This window comes from Pelodiscus sinensis, chromosome 5 (genome assembly GCF_049634645.1).
Source record: "Pelodiscus sinensis isolate JC-2024 chromosome 5, ASM4963464v1, whole genome shotgun sequence".
Taxonomy (NCBI): domain Eukaryota; kingdom Metazoa; phylum Chordata; order Testudines; family Trionychidae; genus Pelodiscus; species Pelodiscus sinensis.
The window spans coordinates 133,206,689-133,228,251 of record NC_134715.1 but is presented as its reverse complement, the minus strand read 5'-3'; the positions used below and the strand labels follow the sequence as shown (position 1 = coordinate 133,228,251).

Sequence of the window (21,563 nt, the reverse complement as noted above, 5' to 3'; positions counted from 1 at the left end):
CCAGAACACGGGCCGCGATTGGCCCGCGGGCCGGACTTTGGACATGCCTGCTCTAGGCAGATGAGTCCACACGCACTGCATGGGGTGGAGGGAATTGCGCTCGAGCCGTCGTTCCCAACCTTTGCAAGCATACGGACCCCTTTTCAATCTATTAAAATTTCACGCACACCCCCTTCCTGGGGGGAGAAAAAAAGCAAAGGAAGGAAAGAGAAAGAAAAGAAAAGGAAGGGTACACTTTCCGTAGGCCTCCTGCGGTACCAGCATAAACCACCAGGGGTCTGCAGCCCACCGGTTGGGAACCACGGCGCGGAGGAATCAATGTTGTATTGTCTCCGAGTATTCGCCCACCCTGGCGCTGTGCATTAGCAATGTGAGCCTTGTCTTTCCCACCCCATTCACTCTCCCTTGCTAACAATAATTCAGGCATCTGTGTGTGCTGCCTATCGGGAGGGTGAAACTCTGGAATAAATTGCGAGGGGGGATTGTGGAATCTCCAGCCGTGGAAACGCAAAGAAGGCAGTCACGGAGCACGTTAGAGACCAATACGACGGTTTATTAGGTGATGAGCTTGCGTGGGGCAGACCCGCTTCCTCAGATCCTATTCTGACAGTGAACTGGCATGATCACTGTGCAACCGAGGGATACAATGAAAAAAGTCAACACATTACAAACTAAGGGATCAGCGACATAGACCAGAAGTTGGGGGCCAGGGGACAAGGAAGGCAGAAATTTGCTAATTGCAAAAGTCAATTAAGTGGCTAATCTGGAGTTACTAGAGTATCAAAAGTTGGGGAGGCTGTCTTTGTAATGTGTAAGGTACTTATCATCTATATGAAGGCCCATTCTCAATCGGTGGAATTTTAGCATAAATACAAGTTCTGAGGTCTCCCTCATCTATCCCTCTGGTGGATAATGGTCATGCCAATTCGTTTTCGGAATAGGATCTGAGGAAGCGGGGCTGCCCCACAGGAGCTCATCACCTAATAAACCATCTTGTTAGTCTTTAAAGTGCTACATGGCCCCTTCTTTTGTTTTACCAAGATCAGACCAACAGGGCTACCTCTGAGTCACTGTCCATCCCTGGAGATATTTCACAGCAGGTTGATAGACACCTGTCAGGGGTGATCTAGGGTGCCTGGTCCTGGCATGGGGCAGGGGACTGGATTGATGTCCAGTTCTAGGGTCCTCCCTTCCAGTTCTAGGATTCTGTGATTTCAGCAGCGACCTCTGGGGCTAGATTGTCAACCCTAACCCTCACCCTAACCCTAACCCTCACCCTAACCCTCACCCTAACCCTAACCCTCCCCCTCCTCCTCCCCCTCACCCTAACCCTCACCCTCCCCCTCCCCCTCCTCCTCCCCCTTGCTCGTCTCCTTGAAGCAACAAGCAACCCCGTGGTGGGGACCGGGGAGCCAAGCGGCCCTGGGAGCCCCTGTCACCCCAAATCCACGGCCAGTCGCTGGGCAGATTCCTCCGCGCTGCGTCCCGCTAGCTCCTCCAGGCCACCCCGAATGGGGGGTGCAGCCCCCGGGGGATCGGGGACGCTGTGTCGGTGAAGGACCGGCCGGCCCGGTTGCTGGTCAGCGTGGCGCGTCGGGAGCCGCTGGCCGGGGGCAGGTGCCGCCCCACCCCGCTGCCCGGCCCCGCCCCGCCCCGCGCCGAGGCGCAGCCCCGCTGCCCGAGCGCAGGAGCCGGCTGCGCTGCGCGGGGCGGCCGAGCCATGTTGCGCTGCGCGCTGCAGCGCGCCGCCCGCCTGCCCAGCCTGGAGAAGCGGGACCGGCAGTGCGACCCGGTGGCCAGCCTGAGCTTCCGAGGTGAGGGGCGCCGGGGGGACCCCCTCCCCCATTTACGCGGGAGGGGCCCGGGGGGGGGCCCCCCAGCCCAGCTATTGGTCTCCAGGCGTGGGGCGGGCTCCTGCTGCCCCCTCTCTTGCCATGGGGCTCCGGCCAGATCCCAGCCTCCGGGTGGGGGCTGGTCCCAGGGACACCAGGTTCAATCCGGGGGGGCCCTGGCTGAGTCCGCAGATGGGTTCCGGGTCCACCCCATCTCTGTCTAGGGGACCGCGGCTTCCCCTCCCCTGCCCCGCACCCCCAGTGAAAGCCAGACGGAGCCCCGTGTCCTGGGGTTCCCCCTTAGCCCCCCAGGCTCTAATGTTTGGAAGTAGGTTTATCTGTGCGCTGCGGCCAGGCTGCTCCCCTCAGGCGTGGGTCTGGCCCCTGCGCTGCTCCCATCCTGTGGCAGTGAGCCCGGGGCAAACCCATTATGGGAATAATGCCCCCAGCACCCAGCTCCATTGTGCCGGGTCCTGAGTCGACAAGGCCTGATAAGACTTAGCTCTTAGCACCAGGCGCTGCATCCTTACATCCGTGTTCCAGATGAGGAAACTGAGGCACAGGCCGGTTAAAGTGACTTGCCCAAGGTCACCTGGCCGGCGGGTGGAAGAGTCGGGAGTAGAACCCTCCTCGTCTCGCCCCTAGTTCTTTATCCACTAGGTCCCACTGGCCTAGGGACAGACTCTGGAGGGCGACCCCCGGGGCGGTAGGGGTCGGAGACACACAAGGCGGTGACGAGCTAACGTGGTTTCACTAGTGGTGGGTTTTCTTGCACGTGAGCAGTGGTTCTTTTCTGGCTGGGAGAGGGGGTCACAATTCCTGAAGCTGGCCCCACTGAATGGTTGCTAGCAGGTGGTGGTGGGGGGGGGGACTTTACTGAAAACCCATCTCCCTTCCCACGCAAATCCAGTGTGGTGCTACCTCTGGGCTGGTGGTGCTGTCAGGCTGGGCGGGGAGTGGACCCCTGTGGGAGGCAGAGTCATCTCATAGAAAAAGACCAAGGCACGGCCAGGTCCCGGGTGCTGCGTATCAGCCTCGCTTCATCCAAATCGGCCCAGGGCTGGTGATTTCTACCAGCTCCGGGGCTGACCCGGGCACTTCCTAATTAGGTAGCAGAGCATCTGGCACTGCGGCTGCTTTCCAGGCTGGTTCCTCTCTGGCTCATCCCTGGACGCGGTGCTAGAAATGGAGAGACAGAGCTAGGATCCCGGATTGGTAGGAAAAGGCACCAATGGATTTTTGCAAGCCGTGATACTGGTACGTGCCGCCTGAGGCCATGTCCACACTCAGGGGTTCTTTCGAAAAAAGTACCCTTTTTTCGAAAGAACTTCCCCTGCATCCAGACTCAAGCCGCGTTCTTTCGAAATTATTTCGAAAGAACGCGGCTTTTCTTTCGATGGCGGTAAACCTCGTTTCACGAGGAAGAACGCCTTCCTTCGAAAGTTCCTCTTTCGAAGGAAGGCGTTCTTCAATGTAAAGAGGCCGTCTTCGAAAGAGAGCATCCAGACTCGCTGGGTGCTCTCTTTCGAAAAAGCGGATTTCCTCTATCGAAAGATCCGCCTGCTGTCTAGACGCGATCTTTCGAAAGAGGCTCTTTCGAAAGATGCTTTCGAAAGAAGCCTGCAGTCTAGACACAGCCTGACTGGGCAGAGGTAGCTACGTCCTTGTTCCCATTGCGTGGAGGTGTCCTTAGTTTGGAAAGAGATTAAAAAGCGGCCGTGTTTGCTTGTATTTGTTCTGAACAGACACTGATGAATGCTCCTTTGGGGCATGGGGAGCTAACAAGTCCCCACTCTAGTCTGCACAGCCAGAGCTGTGGGCAGGATCGGATGCCCAATTTGGTTTAAAAGAGGCAGGATTTTTAAAAAGCAACTTCTGATTATTTATCTGCCCTGGCTCTCTCGCCTCTCTCTCTGTGCTTCCACCATTGCAAGGGTTGGGTCAGTTTCAGTTTGCTTTTAGTCAGTTTCCCTTTGAGACTCTGTTGCACCTACCTAGAATCTGAGAATTGTAGGGCTGGAAGAGACCTCAGGAGGCATCGTGTCCAGCCCCCGGCCCAAAGCAGGACCAACCCAACTCAATCATCCCAGCCAGGGCTTGGTCCAGCCGGGACTTAAACACCTTTAGGGGTGGAGACTCCACCCCCGCCCTCGGGAACCCATCCCAGCGCTTCCCCACCCTTCCCATTTGTAAATTTTTCACACTCCATCTTCAAACCATGGAGGTGCTTTGCCCCAGTGGGAGGCTGTCCCAGAGCCTCTCTCTCCTGATGGTTAGACACAGTCTTCTAATCTCCAGCCTAAATTTACTCCTGGCCACTTATTCTTGTGCCAACGTAGCACTCTGACTTCAGCCGCTCTTCTTCCTCCCTGAGGTGTTGGCAGAATGATCCGATTCCTTCCGAGCTGGCATTTTTCCAGGCGAACCAAGCCAAGCTCTTAGACTCCGCTCAGAGAGCAGGGCTTTTCCATCCCCCAAGGATCTTAGTAGCCCTTCTCTGCCGCTCTCCTGCACCATGTTATGGCTTTGGTGCAAGACCACGTGTCTCTGAAAAATAAGCCATTGTTCAATGAAGTGTGAGTGAATTTTTTGTGTGCGGGACTCTTTGAGTGAGAGTCGTGGGCCTGAGCTATGATGAAAATCTATGGATCTCAAAGGACGTTACAAATGTGGGGAAACATTTGACCGAAAGGGAAACTGAGGCACGGGGCAGTTAAATGGCTTGACCAACACCAAGCGGCACATCAGTGGCAGAGTAAAGGATTGTGGCTGGAAGTCCTGCCTTACCAGCACCAGGCTTGGTGTGCTATGTCATAGGTGCCCGTATGTCCTTCCCGGGGCTGAGTTCTCCCTGCTCACGCAGGGGGGTGAAGTCTTGGCACTAACTAGCCATGTGCGCCCCAGAGGAGATGGGTTGGGTGTTGGAGGGGTGAGTGAAATAGCTGCAGCTCCCGTGTCTCTGATAAAGCAACATCTGAGTGGCAGCATGTCTTTGTGTCGTGGATTTAGTCTCGCTGGATCCCGACCCTCTGTGGCCTTTAAAGAAACCTCCTGGCAGATGCTGAAATCTGGCTTGTTCCACGTGAGTTCCACACAATTGCCTCTTCAGCAGCACAAAGTAATTGTGTTCCCCTCCTGTCCTAAACTGTTGCACGGTGTTCCTGTACGCTGTTAAGCAGCTGCAGTGTCCCACTCCAGAGGTGGCTGCATTTCAGTCCTGGACTTGTCCTTATTGACAAAAGCCTGCGCAGCTCTGTTCAGGCCTGCCCCTCTGCCCCCCCCCTCCCCCCCCCCCGTGGCATGCAGAGCTGTTGGGCAGAGTGCCGTCCGGAAGAGGCGTGGGATTATCGGTTCAGTTCCTGGAATGTTACTTTCGGATGAAATAAAGCAGTGAGGGGGGTCTCCAAGGAGGGGAGAACACCTAGGGAATTGCTTTGGAAGGGGCTGAGGCAGGAAAAGAGACGATCCTGCGGATCACAGAAAAAGGCGTCTCTGTTGGTGCCTAAGGTCCATCCCTCCGAGCTTGTTTCATGGAAGCCCGAGGCAGGAGTTCCTTCAGGCTTCTGCTGGTGTGATTTAAACGAGGCACTTGGCTCAGCAGATGGGCACAGATTCTAGAGTAGCTGCCTTTATCAAGACAATGCACCTTGGGGGGGAAGGTGGCCTTGAGGTTAAGGCCTAGGACCGGGAGCAGCTGGGCTCTTTGCTTCCCGGAAGACTCAAGTACTTGGTTTGAGCCTTTAGAAAAGAGGAGACGGGGGGATATGACAGAGGTCTATACAATCATGAGTGGTGTGGAGAGGGCCGATAAAGAAAAGTTATTTATTAGTTCCCATAATAGAAGAACTAGAGGACACCAAATGAAATTAATGGGGAGCAGGTTTAAAACTAATAAAAGAAAGTCCTTCTTCACACAGCGTGTAGTCAACCTGTGGAACTCCTTGCCAGAGGAGGCTGTGAAGGCTAGGACTATAATAGAGTTTAAAGAGAAGCTAGATAATTTCATGGAGGTTAGGTCCATAAAAGGCTATTAGCCAGGGGATAAAATGGTGTCCCTGGCCTCTGTTTGTCAGAGGCTGGAGAGAGATGGCAGGAGACAAATCGCTTGATCATTGTCTTCGGTCCACCCCCTCCAGGGCACCTGGTGCTGGCCACTGTCGGCAGACAGGCTACCGGGCTAGATGGACCTTTGGCTGACCCAGTACGGCCGTTCTTATGTTCTTATGAGCGAGTCAGGGCCTCTATCCGTGCCTCGGTTTCCCCATTTGTCAAATGAGGCAATAGCTCTGTCTTTCCTCTCGGCAGGGCACTCAGAATTCACCAGTACTGTGCTGTGAGGTCTGTGGGGATGGGGGCCACTGGAAGAGGTGAAATACTATTATCAGCTTCTTTAAACAGACCCTGGGCTGGAGATGTAAGAGGGATGGAAGCAAAAGAAAACCAGGCGGGAGCTGCCCACAAACTATCTAGTTAAATACCGAGGAACTGGGGGCCCAGGAGGCTGATGAATCATGGATGCCCAGGGATGCCATAGGCATGTGGCACCAAGAAAAAAAGCCGAGAGACCCCCAAAAGCATCCCCACCCCGGTCTAGACGTGCTTGGCCCTGCTGGGAGGGCAGGGGACTGGACTCGGTGGTCTCTCGAGGTCCCTCTTGGTTCTAGCATCCTGTGATTCTGTGTTTGGTGCAGGGCTTGCTCATCAGCATTCCCTCTCATTTTTTTCCCACCCATGTGTGGAATAAATTTTGTCATGTGCACTGAAGCATGTGTGGATGTGCACCACTAGGAGAAATGCAGGCTGCTGGCTGTGGGCATGCTGCAGATCAGCTGAGTGGCATTTGACTCTCTCCTGGGAGGCCGCCTAAGAGCGCTGCTTACAGGGAACACTGATGTAGCGGCTCTGCGGGGAGACACGCTTGCTACTTCAGCTTGACTGCCAGAGGCTTGTGTTCGAGACCTGCTGCTGATATGGGGGTGTGTGGGGAGGCTGGCCACAGCCTGAGTGAAACCAATGGGCCTTACTACAGCCCTTCATGCAGGGTAAATGGGGGAACCAATCTGCCTTTCATCGTGCTGACTTGGGTCTAGGGACGTGAAGGGGTCCCTGGTTAATCGGTTACCCGGTAAGCATCGCCCTTACCAGGTGATGCTGCCGGGTACCAGTTAACCGGTGCCAGGGAGCAGCCCGTGACCTGCCACATGCGGAGGGTTGCCGCAGCTCAGACAGGGAGCCGGCAGCGACCCCAGCCCCAGCCGAACAGGGACCATGGTGAGGGGAGAGCCATGCCAATGAACAGAGGTTTCACTTTCTGGTTCGTCTCCCAAGGCTCAGAGCTGCCGTGTTTGCATTGGCAAACGCTGTGCGAAACGCCTCGCTTGCGGCTGGTTCTCGCAGAACTAGCTGGGCCTGAACTCTCGGACACGGTTGCTCGTGTCAAATCACAGCCTCCTGCAGGCCCAGCGTCAGGAGGCGCCAACCCTGAGCTTTGAAAAGATTGGGCATGAAATAAAAAAAAGAGTTGGGACCAGAACTGCGCCGGAGGGGTGTGCACATGCTACGCCCCCGGTAAGAACATTGCTTTAGGGACGTCAGCGTCTCCCGGGGAGAAACGACCACCTGGCTGAAACGGTCCCCTTTGGGAGAATGGAAACCAAACGTGGTCGTTTGGAGAGGCCAGTCGGAAGGGATCCTGGTGGTGTTTGGGAACGTCACATGGTTTTGGTCTGAAAATGCAAGGCAGGGCGGGCGCCCTTGGTTGAACGCTGCGTGGGGTGTTTGAGGGAGGTGAAATGTTCCCATGTTTTGACTTTCTGTTCTGATGGGCGACGGAGCCTCATTTCGAGAGGTCAAATTTCATGTCCTCCCTAGATCTGTACTAATTAGTACTCAATACAGTGACACTCTGACAAGCGTCTTTTCAGTGTGCCTTCTGCAGCTCGTCGCAAGATGCAATATTGAAACACTGTGATTTAATTCTTATCCGACCGGATGCTTTTACTGTGCTTTTAACCAGCTTATTAACCAGTTGTAGTCAGCCACTTTGTCTGTCTGTCCGTCACTCACTCACTCACTCACTCACTCACTCACACACACACACACACACACACACACACACACACACACACACACACACCCTCTCTCCCCCTGCCCCCCACCCTTCTTCTAAATATTATGTGAATACTCTGGCCAGTGATTTGTGAATTATACACAACCACACACACACACACCTCTCTCTCCCCCCGCCCCCCACCCTTCTTCTAAATATTATGTGAATACTCTGGCCAGTGATTTGTGAATTGTACACAACCACACACACACACACACACACACACACACACACACACACACACACACACACACACACACACACACACCTCTCCCTCTAAATATTATGTGAATACTCTGGCCAGTGACTTGTGAATTACACACAATGAGACCCTAACAAACGCCCTGTCTCAATGGAGAGTCCCAAAGGGACTGGTTTAGATAAAACAGTAAAACAAGTTTCTGGGCTATACTTTGGCCGATTTTACGTGGCTGCCAGCAACGAAGCGTACAAGTCAGATTTGGTTACAAAGAAATACTAAAATAAAAAGGAACCAAATATCTAGCGCAGCGAGCTACATGAATTCAAAGCAAAGGTTTGTCTCCCTACTTACTTTTCCAGTCTTACTGGCTGAAATCCTGTTCAGCCAGGACCCCCTCCCCAGGCCACTGTTCCTTCAGGCCACTTTCTAACAATCCACAGGAGTTGCTAACCTTCCCTGGCTGCAGACAACCTGCCCGAGGTCAGGGATCTAGCAAATGCTGCAGTGAGCACGGTCTCTGTGACCATGTACATTTCATTTACACCCCTCCTCCTGCCAGAGAATGGCCACTCAAGATGTGATGATGACCCTGGTGATCTTGCTGATACCTGGCTGTGTCGTTAATTACCAAGGAGCTGGTTTGTGCCTGCTTCTCTAAGTGTGGGGTGTGCCTTGAACAGTGTTTCTCCAGTTTGACTCTCAAAACTTGACAGTGACACTGCTGCCCTGTCTGTTTTACCGGGACAATAATGTTCAGCAAATTATGAGTTTTCAACTGATGCCTCAGAAGGGATACCTAGTACAAAATATATCGTAGTCTTGTAAAAAGGGTGAACATAATGGGACAGACTGTCACGTGGGCAGATCCCTGACCTCGGGCAGGTTGTCTGCAGCCAGGGAAGGTTAGCAACTCCGGTGGATTGTTAGAAAGTGGACTCTGCTGTTCTTGCATTGGAAGCTCCTAGGGACAGAGACTCTGTTTGGTGCCTGGTGCGACTGGGCCTTAGCACTGCTGAGCTACGAATCAGACATGGAATGAGCCAGATCCACCATTTTCCCCTGCAGCGGATGGGACAAAACACAGCAGGGGTTGGTAAATGGGGAAGGGGGCTGGCTGATCACATCGGCCAGATACTCACAAGCGCATCGGCTCCTTGAGTACCTCTGAGGATCCGGGTTGTTCTGTTTCCTTGCAGCGCTGAGTCGTTCTGTCCTGCGTGGTGCTGCCAGACGGCGGCCATGGTCTTGTCTATTGGCTCCCTAGCCTACTCCCGGGACTAGGGGGCTGCTTGAGAACCCTTCTGCTTCCAGAATTGCCCCTGGCCTCTCCCCCCTCGGCTTCACGCCATCCTCCAGCTCAGGCCCTTCTGCCAATCCCTCCGGGAATGTCCTCCCCCCGCCCTGGGTCTCGCCTGAATACGGGGCCGAACCCCACAGCCCTGCTGGCAGGAGCCGGGATGTTAGACAGGGAGGTCTCTGGGGCTGGAGGTGCAGCCTCCTTTTCATAGACTCCTAGACCCCCGGGAAGAGACCTCAGGAGTCATCAAGTCCGGCCTCCTGCCCGAGGCAGGACCAACCCAACTCAATCAACCCAGCTGGGGCTTTGCCATGTTAGGACTTAAAAACCGCTAGGAATGGAAACTCCATCCCCTTCCTCGGGAACCCAGCCCAGCGCTTCCCCACCCGCCTCGGGAAAACGATTTCCTGAATATCCAACCCAGACCTCCCCCACTGCAAGTTGAGCCCATTGCTCCTTGTTCTGCATCTGCCCTCACTGAGAACAGCCTCTCTCCAGCCTCTTTGGAACCCCCCTTCAGGGAGTTGCAGGCTGCTCTCAAATCCCCCCTCACTCTTCTCTTCTGCAGACTGAACAAACCCAAATCCCTCAGCCTCTCCTCGTAGGTCATGTGCTCCAGCCCCCGAATCATTCTGGTTGCCTCCGCTGGACCCTCTCCAATGTGTCCACATCCTTTTTGTAGTGGGGGCCAGAACTGGACACAATACTCCAGATGCGGCCTCACCAAAGCCAAATAAAGGGGAATAATGACATCTCTGGATCTGCTGGCAATGCTCCTCCTGATGCACCTAATATGCCATTCGCCTTCTTGGCTACAAGGGCGCCTGTTGATTCATCTCCAGCTTCTCATCCACTGGAATCCCCAGGTCCTTTGCTGCCCAACTGCTGCTTAGCCAGTCGGTCCCCAGCCTGTAACAGTACTTGGGATTCTTCCATCTCCCGGACAGGACTCTGCACTTGTCCTTGCTGAACCTCATCAGATTTCTTTTGACCCAACCCTCCAATCCTTTGCCAAAGGCTCTTCATGGGCCAGTCAAACTGGGAACGAAATATCTGGTTGCCTGTTAAGCTGTCTGGGCTCTGGGCTTGGGGAGACGGGGGAAGCGTCTGATCTGAGACTTTTCTAACCCTTCTGTTTTGCTCCTCTGTTAGGTGTGAAGAAGAGAACCAAAGTGATCAAGAACAACGTGAATCCCGTGTGGAATGAGGCAAGTAACTCCCTCCTCCCCCCGGATCTGCTCCCCTTCCTTGCCAGCATCCCTGGTCGGAGGAGGCAAAGTTTATTCCATTTCGTGGGTCCAAATTCGACCCCATGCGGGGAATGAGCAGAACTCTTCGTCTCTCTTTCCGAGCACCCAAGCCCACCGTGGGGCAGTTACACCCAGGGCTACGTTAACCCTTTGTGGTCCACTGCTGGGTTCTGCTCCTGGCATCTTGATCCACCCAAAGGCCTTGGTGTGTTTCCTCCCACAGGCCTGAGTTTCACCCAGCCGCTATCTGAATGGGATGCAAAACACCTGAGAGCTGTGATCTTAACATACTCCCTCTTTGCGGGGGGTGAATGTGGGAAGAATTGGCTGACAAGTTTGGGGTGTAACAATTTCCTGTGAAAATGTGGCTCAATCCAAATGGATACGTTTGTCAATTTCGATCAACTTTTTGACCAGAGACAGTCAAATGTAAAAAAGTTTTGGTGGGATTAAAAAAAAAAAAAGCAAAAAAGCTTTGATAGGATAAAAACACTTTATTTTGAAAGTTTCAGAGGTGTAGCCATGTTCGTGTGCAATAGAAAAAAAAGTGAGGGGTTTTTTTTTTTACTTTATTTTGACTTTCTCATTTTTGGACGTTGTTTAGGTTACATATTTTAATAATATTCTCCAGAATGTAGTTAATGTTTCAAAAGTTCTGAAGGGAACCAATGGCTTTTGAACAGAAACTTTGGATGTGCTAGGTCCCGATTTGCAGCGAAAACCAATGTTGAAATGTCAGACTTTCCTGGAGGGTGGAAATTGCAGGTTTTGTCTGGCTCCAGCCGTGGGCCAGCAGCTGGCTCTGCTGGCTCTGTAATGTGGCCACGAGATTTTATTGGTTTTCTTCTCGCTCTAGGGCTTTGAGTGGGATCTGAAAGGAATTCCCTTAGACCAGAATGCCGAGCTCAACGTGGTGGTCAAAGACCATGAGACTATGGGAAGAAACAGGTAAGACATGGCCCTCAAGTCACTTCTGTGGTTTCTTGCCTGTTTAAGCTGCTGATTTTTTCCTCTTAAAATAAGGAATAAGGGATCTTTCGGAAAAGGCTTTATTTTCCGAAAAATCCCCCTCTAGACTGGTGCTTTTTTCCGGCAAAGCTCCAAGCCGGAAAAAAAGCGGCAGCCATGTTTATGCAAATGAAGCGGGGGGGATTTAAATCCCCGCTTCATTTGCAATTGTGATGTGTCTAATTTGCATCCCTTTTATGGAAAAGGGGTGCAGTCTAGACACAGCCAGGGTGAGAATCACAACCATAGGTTAACCTCCTGCGCTACCAAGCCACCGCTCTCTAGCCGAGTCCTTCTGTAAGAGTCTGCCGTGGAGGCCACGAGTCAATATTCGTGAGGGCTTTTTGAGGACAGTTGGGCTCAGTCTGGCTGTTCAGCCAGTTTCTTTCTCTCTGGGGGGGGTCTGTTCCTTTGCTGACGTAGGTCATACCTGAGAGCCAGGTTCTTCAGATGCATGCCTGCGTCAAATGCTGCTTAAACATGCATCTGGGCCCCCAGAGATAACAGCCTACTACTGCTGCCAGCTAGCGAAGTTGCTGCTTTAGTGGAAATGGCAGGAGGTCTAGGTTGTGATGCAGAAGGTCAGAGGTTTGAGATTGGGAAGGGCTGGTGGTGTTTACTGCCGGGGTGGGGCCTATTGGGTCGAGCGCAAGAAGAGGAAGCTACAGGAAATGGAGTTCTGTTCTTGGCTCTGCTCTCCTGGGCCCGTGGGGATGGCCCCTCCCTGCCTCAGTTTCCCCTTCTGTCAAATGGGGATGAGGATGGCGCTTTCCTGCATGTAGTGCTTTGGGGCCTGCTGAGACGTGCTGGAGAAGGTGTGATTGTCGTAGACACACACACACACACACACACACACACACACCCCACCCCGCTCCTCTGGGAGCAGAGGCCGGGCAGGGCAGCATCTGGCGCTTTGGGTCTTTTCAGTGGAAACTCCAAGAGCTGGTTTGCGGCGGAGCTGGGCCGGCCATGAGGGAGGTCCCGGAGTCGGGAAGCCAGGAGAGAAGCCGGGTTGTTTTCCCAGCTGAGGACCGGGGAAGGGGGTTGATTTTCCAAGCTGCGGGCTGGCGGGAGCGGCTGGGGGCTGACGTGGCCCCGTGGGCGAGCTGCTGGCCTGCGCCGGTGAGCGCCCACGAAGGGGCATGTGGGACGTGGGACTTGTGCGGGATGTCTGATGCCAAGGAGGGGAAAGGCTGGTGGGGGGAATGGCAGGTTTCTCTAGGGCTGAGGGTGTAAAGGGTCCATTGTGCCTCTATAGAAGGGGTAGGGAACTTACAGCCCGGGGGGCTGCATCCGGCCTCCAGTTGGAAAAAAGCGGCGGACATTTTTATTTACGATCTCAAAAATTACCATGCCCCTTCCGGAAAAGGGGCCAATGTAGACGAGCCCCTCTAGGGACGGAGATTCCACCCCCTCCCTAGGGAACCCAGCCCAGCGCTTCCCCACCCGCCTCGGGAAATCGTTTGTCCTAATATCCAACCTAGACCTCCCCCACTGTAACTTGAGCCCATTGCTCCTTGTTCTGCATCCGTCACTACTGAGAACAGCCTCTCGCCAGCCTCTTTGGAACCCCCCTTCAGGGAGTTGCAGGCTGCTCTCAAATCCCCCCTCACTCTTCTCTTCTGCAGACTGAACAAACCCAAATCCCTCAGCCTCTCCTCGTAGGTCATGTGCTCCAGCCCCCTAATAATTTTGGTTGCCCTCCGCTGGCCCCTCTCCAATGCGTCCACATCCTTTCTGTAGTGGGGGGCCCAGAACTGGACACAATACTCCAGATGTGGCCTCCCCAGAGCCGAATAAAGGGGAATAATCACTTCTCTGGATCTGCTGGCAATGCTCCTCCTAATGCCCCCTAATATGCCATTCGCCTTCTTGGCTACAAGGGCGCCCTGTGTTGCACGAGGTGTAAAGATTAAGTCCTCCCCGAGTGACTCGGCTGAGTCTATTTCCCTTCCTGCTGTGCCGGAGCGGGGAAGGGAGTTGGTCCTAATATAAACGTTCCCTGCGACTTCCTTCCCCCCACCGACGCCTGGCACACGGCCTTCGCGCCGCGCCTCTGGGCTGTCCGGGGCTCTTGACGGCGTGGTGGAAATCGCTTTGGATCTGGAACCGCCCTGCTCCTGGTTGGCGTGTGGGGAGGCTCTGCCAGGCTGCCAGCACACTAGGGGTTAACGCTGCCCTCGCGCAGATCGGGGCGCGTGGCTACCTACGGATCAGCTGGGCAGGGAGGCCGGAGCAGTGGGGCCCTCGTGTGCTGGCCCCGGAGGGACTGCTCCTGGTCTCCGCAGGGCGGAAGCAGCCGCTAGACGCCGGCTTTCCTGTTGTTCGTGGCTTCTGGCGATCGTGGCACGCTGGCCAGGCGGCTTCCTCCTGTGGCTGATCCCTAGAGAGAGCGCAGGCTGCTCGCTGGGCTGCTGGAGGACGCCTTGGACTGGACCCGGCTTTGTCCGTGTCCGCGCGGGCCTGGCCCTCGTACCGCCGCATGGGGAGAGGACGCATGTGTGACGTAGTGGGGGTACCTGGCTGGTTTCTATGCTGCTGGCTCTGGGGTAACCCCCACTGGCTGCCGTGGGTACCACGACCCAGCAGCACAGGATGAATCACTATGCAAACCAGTGGCCAGACACCCCCCATGGAGAGGAACAAAGGAAGGTGGATGCTGCCCTGGCTGGGGGGCAGGGCTGGAAGAGGGGGGGTTAGTTGCTGTCTGAGAGCATGGAGGAGACAGCTTAGGGAGAGGGGCTGGAGTTTAGGGGCCCAGTCTCCCCCATCTCAAGGGGGCCTGAGGCATCCTAGCCCAGCTCTGTGACCAGATTCCATCTGTGCTGTGCTGTATCCTGGAGAGGCAATAAACTTCCTCTATTCCACCGGCTGGTGCAGTCTGTTTGGGCCATTTCGGGGTGCAGGAGACGGGGGACCCCCATCGCGCCGTCACAGCATGTTGCACAGATTTCTGTGGGAATTGACCCATTTGACTCCCTCGCCATGCGATGTCTGCGAGCTAACTCTGTACCCTCTCTGGGTGCTTAACCCCCCAGGAAGGCCCGGCTGCAGGGCAGGAGCAGATATCCCTGCTGTCCTGGGGCCAGGCTCTGCTCGGCACATGGAAGACGCTGGCAAAGGAGGCCCTGTGGCTGCCAGCTGGTAATTCTTCCCTAGCTTGGGCAGCAAAGGTCAGCGTGACGGGGGGTGGAGTGGATCCAAGGCTGGACCATTCAGATTCTCTCCCATGTGGGCGGTGGGTGAAGGCCCAGCTGGGGAAGGCAAGCCTCAGCCCCGCCCCTTCTGCCTGAGGCCCCGCCCCTGCCGCCAAGCCCCGCCCACCCCAGCCTGATCCTTCCTGGCCATGTGTCGGGCTGGGGCTGCCTGTGAGAAGCCAGGCTGCCACGCCGTGGCCTCAGTGGGGCATGTAGGCAGGTTTGGGAGGCCTGTGCCTTCCCTTGCTTCCATTCCTGACCGTCCGTGCTCTTACATGGGCCCGGCTGACGTTCTGCGGGGACTCTGCCGTTCTCCAGGGCTGGCGAGCTTAGCTCAGCTCCGCCGTCCCTGTGGTTTGCAGGTCGGTTTTAGGACTCGGCGTCTGGCCGTCGTACAGGTTCCCTGCCATGGCATTAAGGGGGGCAGAGGGCTGTTTAAGGAAAAGCCTTGTGTCTGCATTGCTGGACGATGCACCCCGCTTTACGAAGGGGTTAGGGTGAGAACCAACAGGAAGGTTATTCCGCATCCGCCGCATTTTCTCCCACTTTCCTCTGGAGCAGCTGGGGCCGGCGGCTGGCAGAGACAGGACGTTAGGCTAGATGGACTTTGGGTTTGATCCAGCCGGCCCGTTCCCATGCTCCTATAAATGGAACCTCCTAAGAATAGAAGGGACGATCCGGCCAAAAAGAACCCCCCAGCGCTTTGCACGGCGGAGAAAAACGTCAAAGGGAAGCGAGGGGCGAAAATCCATCGTTTGGGTTGAGCGCGGGCACCGATTTCCTGGCCTGCGTTGACCCACACGAACAAGCCCCTCGCTTAAAATCACAGTGATTCACGACGGCTTCTGGCCTTGTGCTCCGGCAGGCGAATAATAGCCGGCTTCTCGGCACTTGCCCTGCGAACGCGTCAGCAAAGCAGCGTCCGATCCAACCTCCAGCCCCCGACAAACGGTTTATTTTCTGAGCGGTCTGCTGGACCGAGGCCAACACTTCGCACGCTTCCCTCAGCTGCGGCGCTGCTGGAATATTGGATCCAGCCCAGTAACAAAGCCGCGTGGGCCTGGGCTTCGAGTGCAGCGGAGGAGTAAGTCTCTGAAGGATTGTGGTCGGGGTTGCCAGCAGATTCCCTTCCCCGCCAGCAGTCGGAGGGACAAGGAGCAAAGACAGGCCCCACGGCGAGATCCGAGTTAACTGCTTCAGGACGTAGCCGAGGGAGGTTTAGGGCAGCGGTTTCAAACTTTTTTTTTTTTTTTCTCGTGACCCAGTTGAAGAAAACAGTGGATGCCGCGACCCAGCGTCATGGGACTGGAGTGTGGGTTCCGGGGTGAGGGTTTTGGGGTGCAGGAGGGGGCTCTGGTTTTGTGGGGGCAGGGCTGGGGTGGGAGGGGCTGACCTTGAGTGGCTCCCGGTCAGGGGTGCAGTGGGGGGGCTGAAGGCAGCTTCCTGCCTCTCCCAGCACCGTAGACCCTGCTGCGCCCCGGCAGCAGGTTCCCAGCCGGTGGGAGTGCGGGGCTAGTGCTTGGGGCAGGAGCAATTCCGGAGCCCTGTGTGTTCCCCCCCAAACTTAGGGGCCGGGCCTGCTGCCAGCTGCTTCTGGGGTGCGGCGCAGTCTGCGATGCCAGGCCAGGCAGGGAGCTGCCTTAGCCCACCTGCTACTCACCCGATCCCCTTGCAGCACCGAGCCCAGTCCCCGACATTCCCCCCCCCCCCCGTGCTGGGGGGCGACCCCTCGTTTGCAAACCGCTGCTCTCGGGGGTCTGAAGGGAAACACCTTGCCAGAGCCCCATCTCGCATGCCAGTGCAAGACAGGCAGCGTTACTGGCCTGTCTTTTTCGGTGTGGGGGGAGAGGCAGGCAGGTCCTTGGTCATTTCAGGCGTGCTGGGTGAAATCCAGCATCTGTCTGGTCAATTTCACGTTAGCATCTGTGTCAGTTTCATCTGGCGGTTCCCTCACCCTGGCAGGGTGTCAGGGAGTGTGGGGGAGTCCCCGGGCCCTGCACCCCCATCTACAGCCAGACGTGACTCTCAGCCGGCAGGGAGAACAGAGGGGTTATCTAGTGACAGGGACACAGGGTAGCACAGACTGGTCAGCACAGGCACCAGAAGCAGACAGTACAATCCATTTTGGGGAGCCCAGAACCAGGGCCCCCTCCCTGCCTCCTAAGCCAGCCAAGACTCTCCGCCACCCTTCCACCACCACACACATACTCAGCAGGTCGCCCCACTTCTCCTTTGTCCTTTAAAGTGCTGCATAGTTCTGTCTTTTGTTACGGCTACATCTCTATCGCTATTTAACAGCGTCTGTTATTTCGAAATAGCGCCATAATGCGAATATGCAAATGCAGCATGGGATATTTAAACCCTGGCTTCATTTGCAATTTCGAATGTCTTCATTTGCATTCCTCCCCACCTTGGAGCCGTCCTGATGGAAAGAGACAAACCCGCCTTCCGGCAGGACTGAATGGGCAGGACTTTAATCTGGCTCTATGGAGCCCCCGACCAGAAGGTGGGGAAGACGATGCTTGGAGATAGGAATGCCTGGATGCTGACAGCCCGGCCGGTGTGAATTTTGTGCTGCTGTCTGGCTGCAGGGCACCATAATCCATGGGCTCGGCTGGAATCTGGACGGGGAGGTTTCTTCTGGGCCCTGCAGGGGATGTTTTGAAACAGCTGGGTTAGCGACACGGTAAATCTTGCCCTGGAATTTCCAGGCTAGAGCCTGCAGCTTTTCTCACTGGAAAAAGTGGACTCCTCCGTTCCCTGCCCCTCTCCAACCTCTGCTCAAATGGTTTGTTGCAAGGGAAGGTGAACTATAGAAATACTTACTTTTTTACAAAAGGGGGCTCCAATGTTCCCTCTGATATTTTCCGTCCTCGTGTGGAATAAATTTTTATGTGCACGGAGGCATGTGCACCACCCGTAGAAACAATAACCGAGCAGTGGGTGCTTTGCTAATCAGTGGGGCAGCGCTGGAATCTCTCCTGGGATTCTGATAGCTAGGAAGTTTTTCCTACTGTCCAACCTAAACCTCCCTTGCTGCAGTTTAAGCCCCTTGCGTCTTGTCCTGTCCTCAGAGGCCAAGGAGAACAATTTTCTCCCTCCTCCTTGTAACACCCTTCTAGGTACTTGAAAGCAGCTCTCATGTTCCCTCTGTCTTCTCTTTTCCAAACTAAACAAGCCCAATTCCTTCAGCCTTCCTTCATAGGTCATATTCTCTAGATCTTTAATCATTCTTGTTGCTTTTCTCTGGACCCTCTCCAATTTCTCCACATCTTTCTTGAAACGCGGTGCCCAGAACTGGACACAAGACTCCAACGGAGGCCTAATCAGCACAGAGCAGAGCGGAAGAATGACTCCTCGGGTCTTGCTCACAACACTCCTGTTTACGCTAGGAGATGGGCCGCGTGAGAAGCTAAATGGGGAAGGGCGTGTCTCTGGAGGGAATTGGCTGCAGGCTCTAATCCAGCTCTTCTCTGAGACCAAAACCTGTTACAAAGGGCTCCAGGGCTTTTCCTGCTTCCTACATGCAGTGTCCCTAGTGCGGGGTGGAACTCAGCAGGTTCGATTCCTATTGCTCATTCTCATTTTTTCCCATCGCTATGTGGAATAAATTTTATGTGCACTGAGATGTGCACCACTGACAGAAACACATGCACCTGGCTCTCTCCTGGGGGGGCTGCCCATGCAGTCAGGGCGCAGGGAACACAGGTTCTGCCTCATCCCAAACATTTGAAAAACCCTTCCCAATCTTGCTGTCTGTTCCAATCTGTTTTCCATGCAAATCCATGAACCGGCTGAAACGGTGTCCCAGTGAACCAGCTAGATGCAGATCCGGGCTCTGATTGTGGGAAGCAGGAAAGGGAAAAGAGGTGGTTCTCTTTCAAGCTCCACCCACAAAACAGGCTCCTCCCACCTGAGATGCCACCCGCAGTGGAGCATGCAAATGTTCCGAATGCCAGCACGTATCTGTCCGCCGAGCCCCCTGTTGGTGGGGTGCGGACCTGGCCTCTCATGCAAAGTTGCCCCAGGGTCCTACCTGGGCTTGGTTCCTCCTTGATCGGGGCTGGGGAGGAGCGGTGGTTCTTGCCAAAGCCCCTCCGCTCAACTTACCAAAACGAGCCATCAGCTGATCTTTGCAATCAGAGCCTCCCTCTCCTTTCTAAGACCTCGTTGACAGGAAAAAATATAGAGCAGCCCTCCTCGTGGAGACCCGGTGCCTCCTGGCAAACCGGCGCTTTTGGCACCATAGACTGTAGTGACCCCTGAAGGAAATAAGCGAGACCAGCGAAAGGCCAAGAGAACTGCACCCAAACTGCGGCTTTTGCTGTTCTAGAAACATCGGGAGGGTGTCTCTAGCCTCTGCTTGTCAGAGGCTGGGTTGGGTGACGGGAAGGATCCCTGGATGATTCCCTGTCCTGTTCACTCCCACTGGGATCCCTGTAACAGGCAGCCTGGGCTCTGCTTTTCGGTGTAATATTTGCCTGGGGTTGTGGAGAAGTAAAGTCCCATGCACACTAGGGACAGAATCATAGAACCCTAGAACTGGAAGGGACCTCGCAAGGTCACCAAGTCCAGTTCCCTGCCCTCATGACAGGACCCAGCACCATCTAGATTGTCCCTGACTGGTGTCTGTCCAACCTGCTCTTCAATATCTAAGAACATAAGAACGGCCGGACTGGGTCAGACCAAAGGTCCATCTAGCCCAGTATCCTGTCTGCCCACAGTGGCCAGCACCAGGTGCCCCAGAGAGGGTGGACTGAAGACAGTGATCAAGCGATTTGTCTCCTGCCATCCCTCTCCAGCCTCTGACAAACAGAGGCCAGGGACACCATTCCTACCCCCTGGCTAATAGCCTTTTATGGACCTAACCTCCATGAATTTATCTAGCTTCTCTTTAAACTCTGTTCTAGTCCTAGCCTTCACAGCCTCCTCTGGCAAGGAGTTCCACAGGTTGACTACACGCTGTGTGAAGAAGAACTTTCGCGTATTAGTTTTAAACCTGCTACCCATTAATTTCATTTGGTGTCCTCTAGTCCATTATGGGAACTAATGAAGAACTTTTCTTTATTCACCCTCTCCACACCACTCATGATTTTATAGACCTCTATCATATCCCCCCTCAGCCTCCTCTTCTCTAAACTGAAATGTCCCAGTCACTTTAGCCTCTCCTCATATGGGACCCGTTCCAAACCCCTAATCATTTTAGTTGCCCTTTTCTGAACCCTTTCCAAGAACAAAATATCTTTTTTGAGGTGAGGAGACCACATCTGTACACAGTATTCAAGATGTGGGCGTACCATAGTTTTATACAGGGGCAGTAAGATATTCTGGGTCTTATTTTCTATCCCTTTCTTAATAATTCCTAACATCCTATTTGCCTTTTTGACCGCCGCTGCACACTGCGTGGAAGTTTTCAGAGAACTGTCCACGATAACTCCAAGATCCCTTTCCTGATTTGTTGTAGCCAAATTAGCCCCCATCATACTGTATGTATAATTGGGGTTATTTTTTCCAATGTGCATTACTTTACACTTTAAACTTCATTTGCCATTTTGTTGCCTAATCACTCAGTTTGGTGAGATCTTTTTGAAGTTCTTCACAGTCTGCTTCTGTCTTGATTATCTTAAACAGTTTAGTATCATCCACAAATTTTACCACCTCACTGCTTACCCCTTTCTCCAGATCATTTATGAATAAGTTGAATAGGATCGGTCCCAGGACTGACCCTTGGGGGACACCACTAGTTACCCCTCTCCACTCTGAAAATTTACCATTTATTCCTACCCTTTGTTTCCTGTCTTTTAACCAATTTTCAATCCATGAAAGGACCTTCCCTCTTATCCCATGACCGTGTAATTTACACAAGAGCCTTTGGTGAGGGACTGTCAAAATCTAAGTATAGTATATCTACTGGATTCCTCCTTGTCCATATGTTTGCTAACCCCTTCAAAGAACTCTAATTCATTAGTAAGACATGATTTCCCTTTACAGAAATTATGTTGACTTTTGCCCAACAAATTATGTTCTTCTACGTGCCTAACAATTTTATTCTTGACTGTTGTTTCGACTAATTTGCCTGGTACTGACGTTAGACTTACCGGTCTGTAATTGCCGGGATCACCTCTAGAGCCCTTTTTAAATATTGGTGTCACGCTAGCTATCTTCCAGTCAGTAGGTACGGAAGCCGATTTAAGGGATCGATTACAAACCACAGTTAACAGTTCTGCAATTTCCCATTTGAGTTCTTTTAGAACCCTTGGATGAATGCCATCCGGTCCCGGGGATTTGTTTACGTTACGTTTTTTATTTGTTCCGAAACCTCCTCTAATGACACTTCAATCTGGGACAGTTCCTCAGATTCATCCCCCACAAAGGACTGTGCAGGTTTGGGAATCTCCCCAACATCCTTAGCTGTGAAGACTGATGCAAAGAAATCATTTAGCTTCTCCACAATGGTTTTATCATCCTTGATTGCTCCTTTTGTATCTCGATTGTCTAGGGGACCCACTGGTTTTTTAGCGGCTTCCTGCTTCTAATGTACTTAAAAAACATTTTGCTATTGTTTTTTGAGTTTTTGGCCAGCTGTTCCTCAAAATCTTTTTTTTCTTTTCTCCAGTAATGGAGATTTCACAACCTCCCTAGGCAATTTATTCCAGTGTTTAACCATC

The 21,563-nt window shown here is 53.9% G+C and overlaps 1 protein-coding gene across 12 annotated transcripts in view; it reads left to right on the top strand.

Moving 5' to 3' along the window:
- DYSF (dysferlin) overlaps positions 1-21,563 on the top strand; it is a 263,140-nt gene that overhangs the window by 8,539 nt on the left and 233,038 nt on the right. For 7 of the 12 annotated variants that reach the window (XM_075931062.1, XM_075931054.1, XM_075931056.1 and 4 more), the window contains exons 2-3: positions 10,593-10,648; positions 11,547-11,638. In XM_075931062.1, the coding sequence (XP_075787177.1) occupies positions 10,593-10,648; positions 11,547-11,638 (148 nt within the window). Of the gene's footprint in view, positions 1-1,676; positions 1,815-10,592; positions 10,649-11,546; positions 11,639-21,563 lie in introns of those variants that run through there. The other 5 variants (XM_075931061.1, XM_075931060.1, XM_075931057.1 and 2 more) reach the window with 2 other exon arrangements.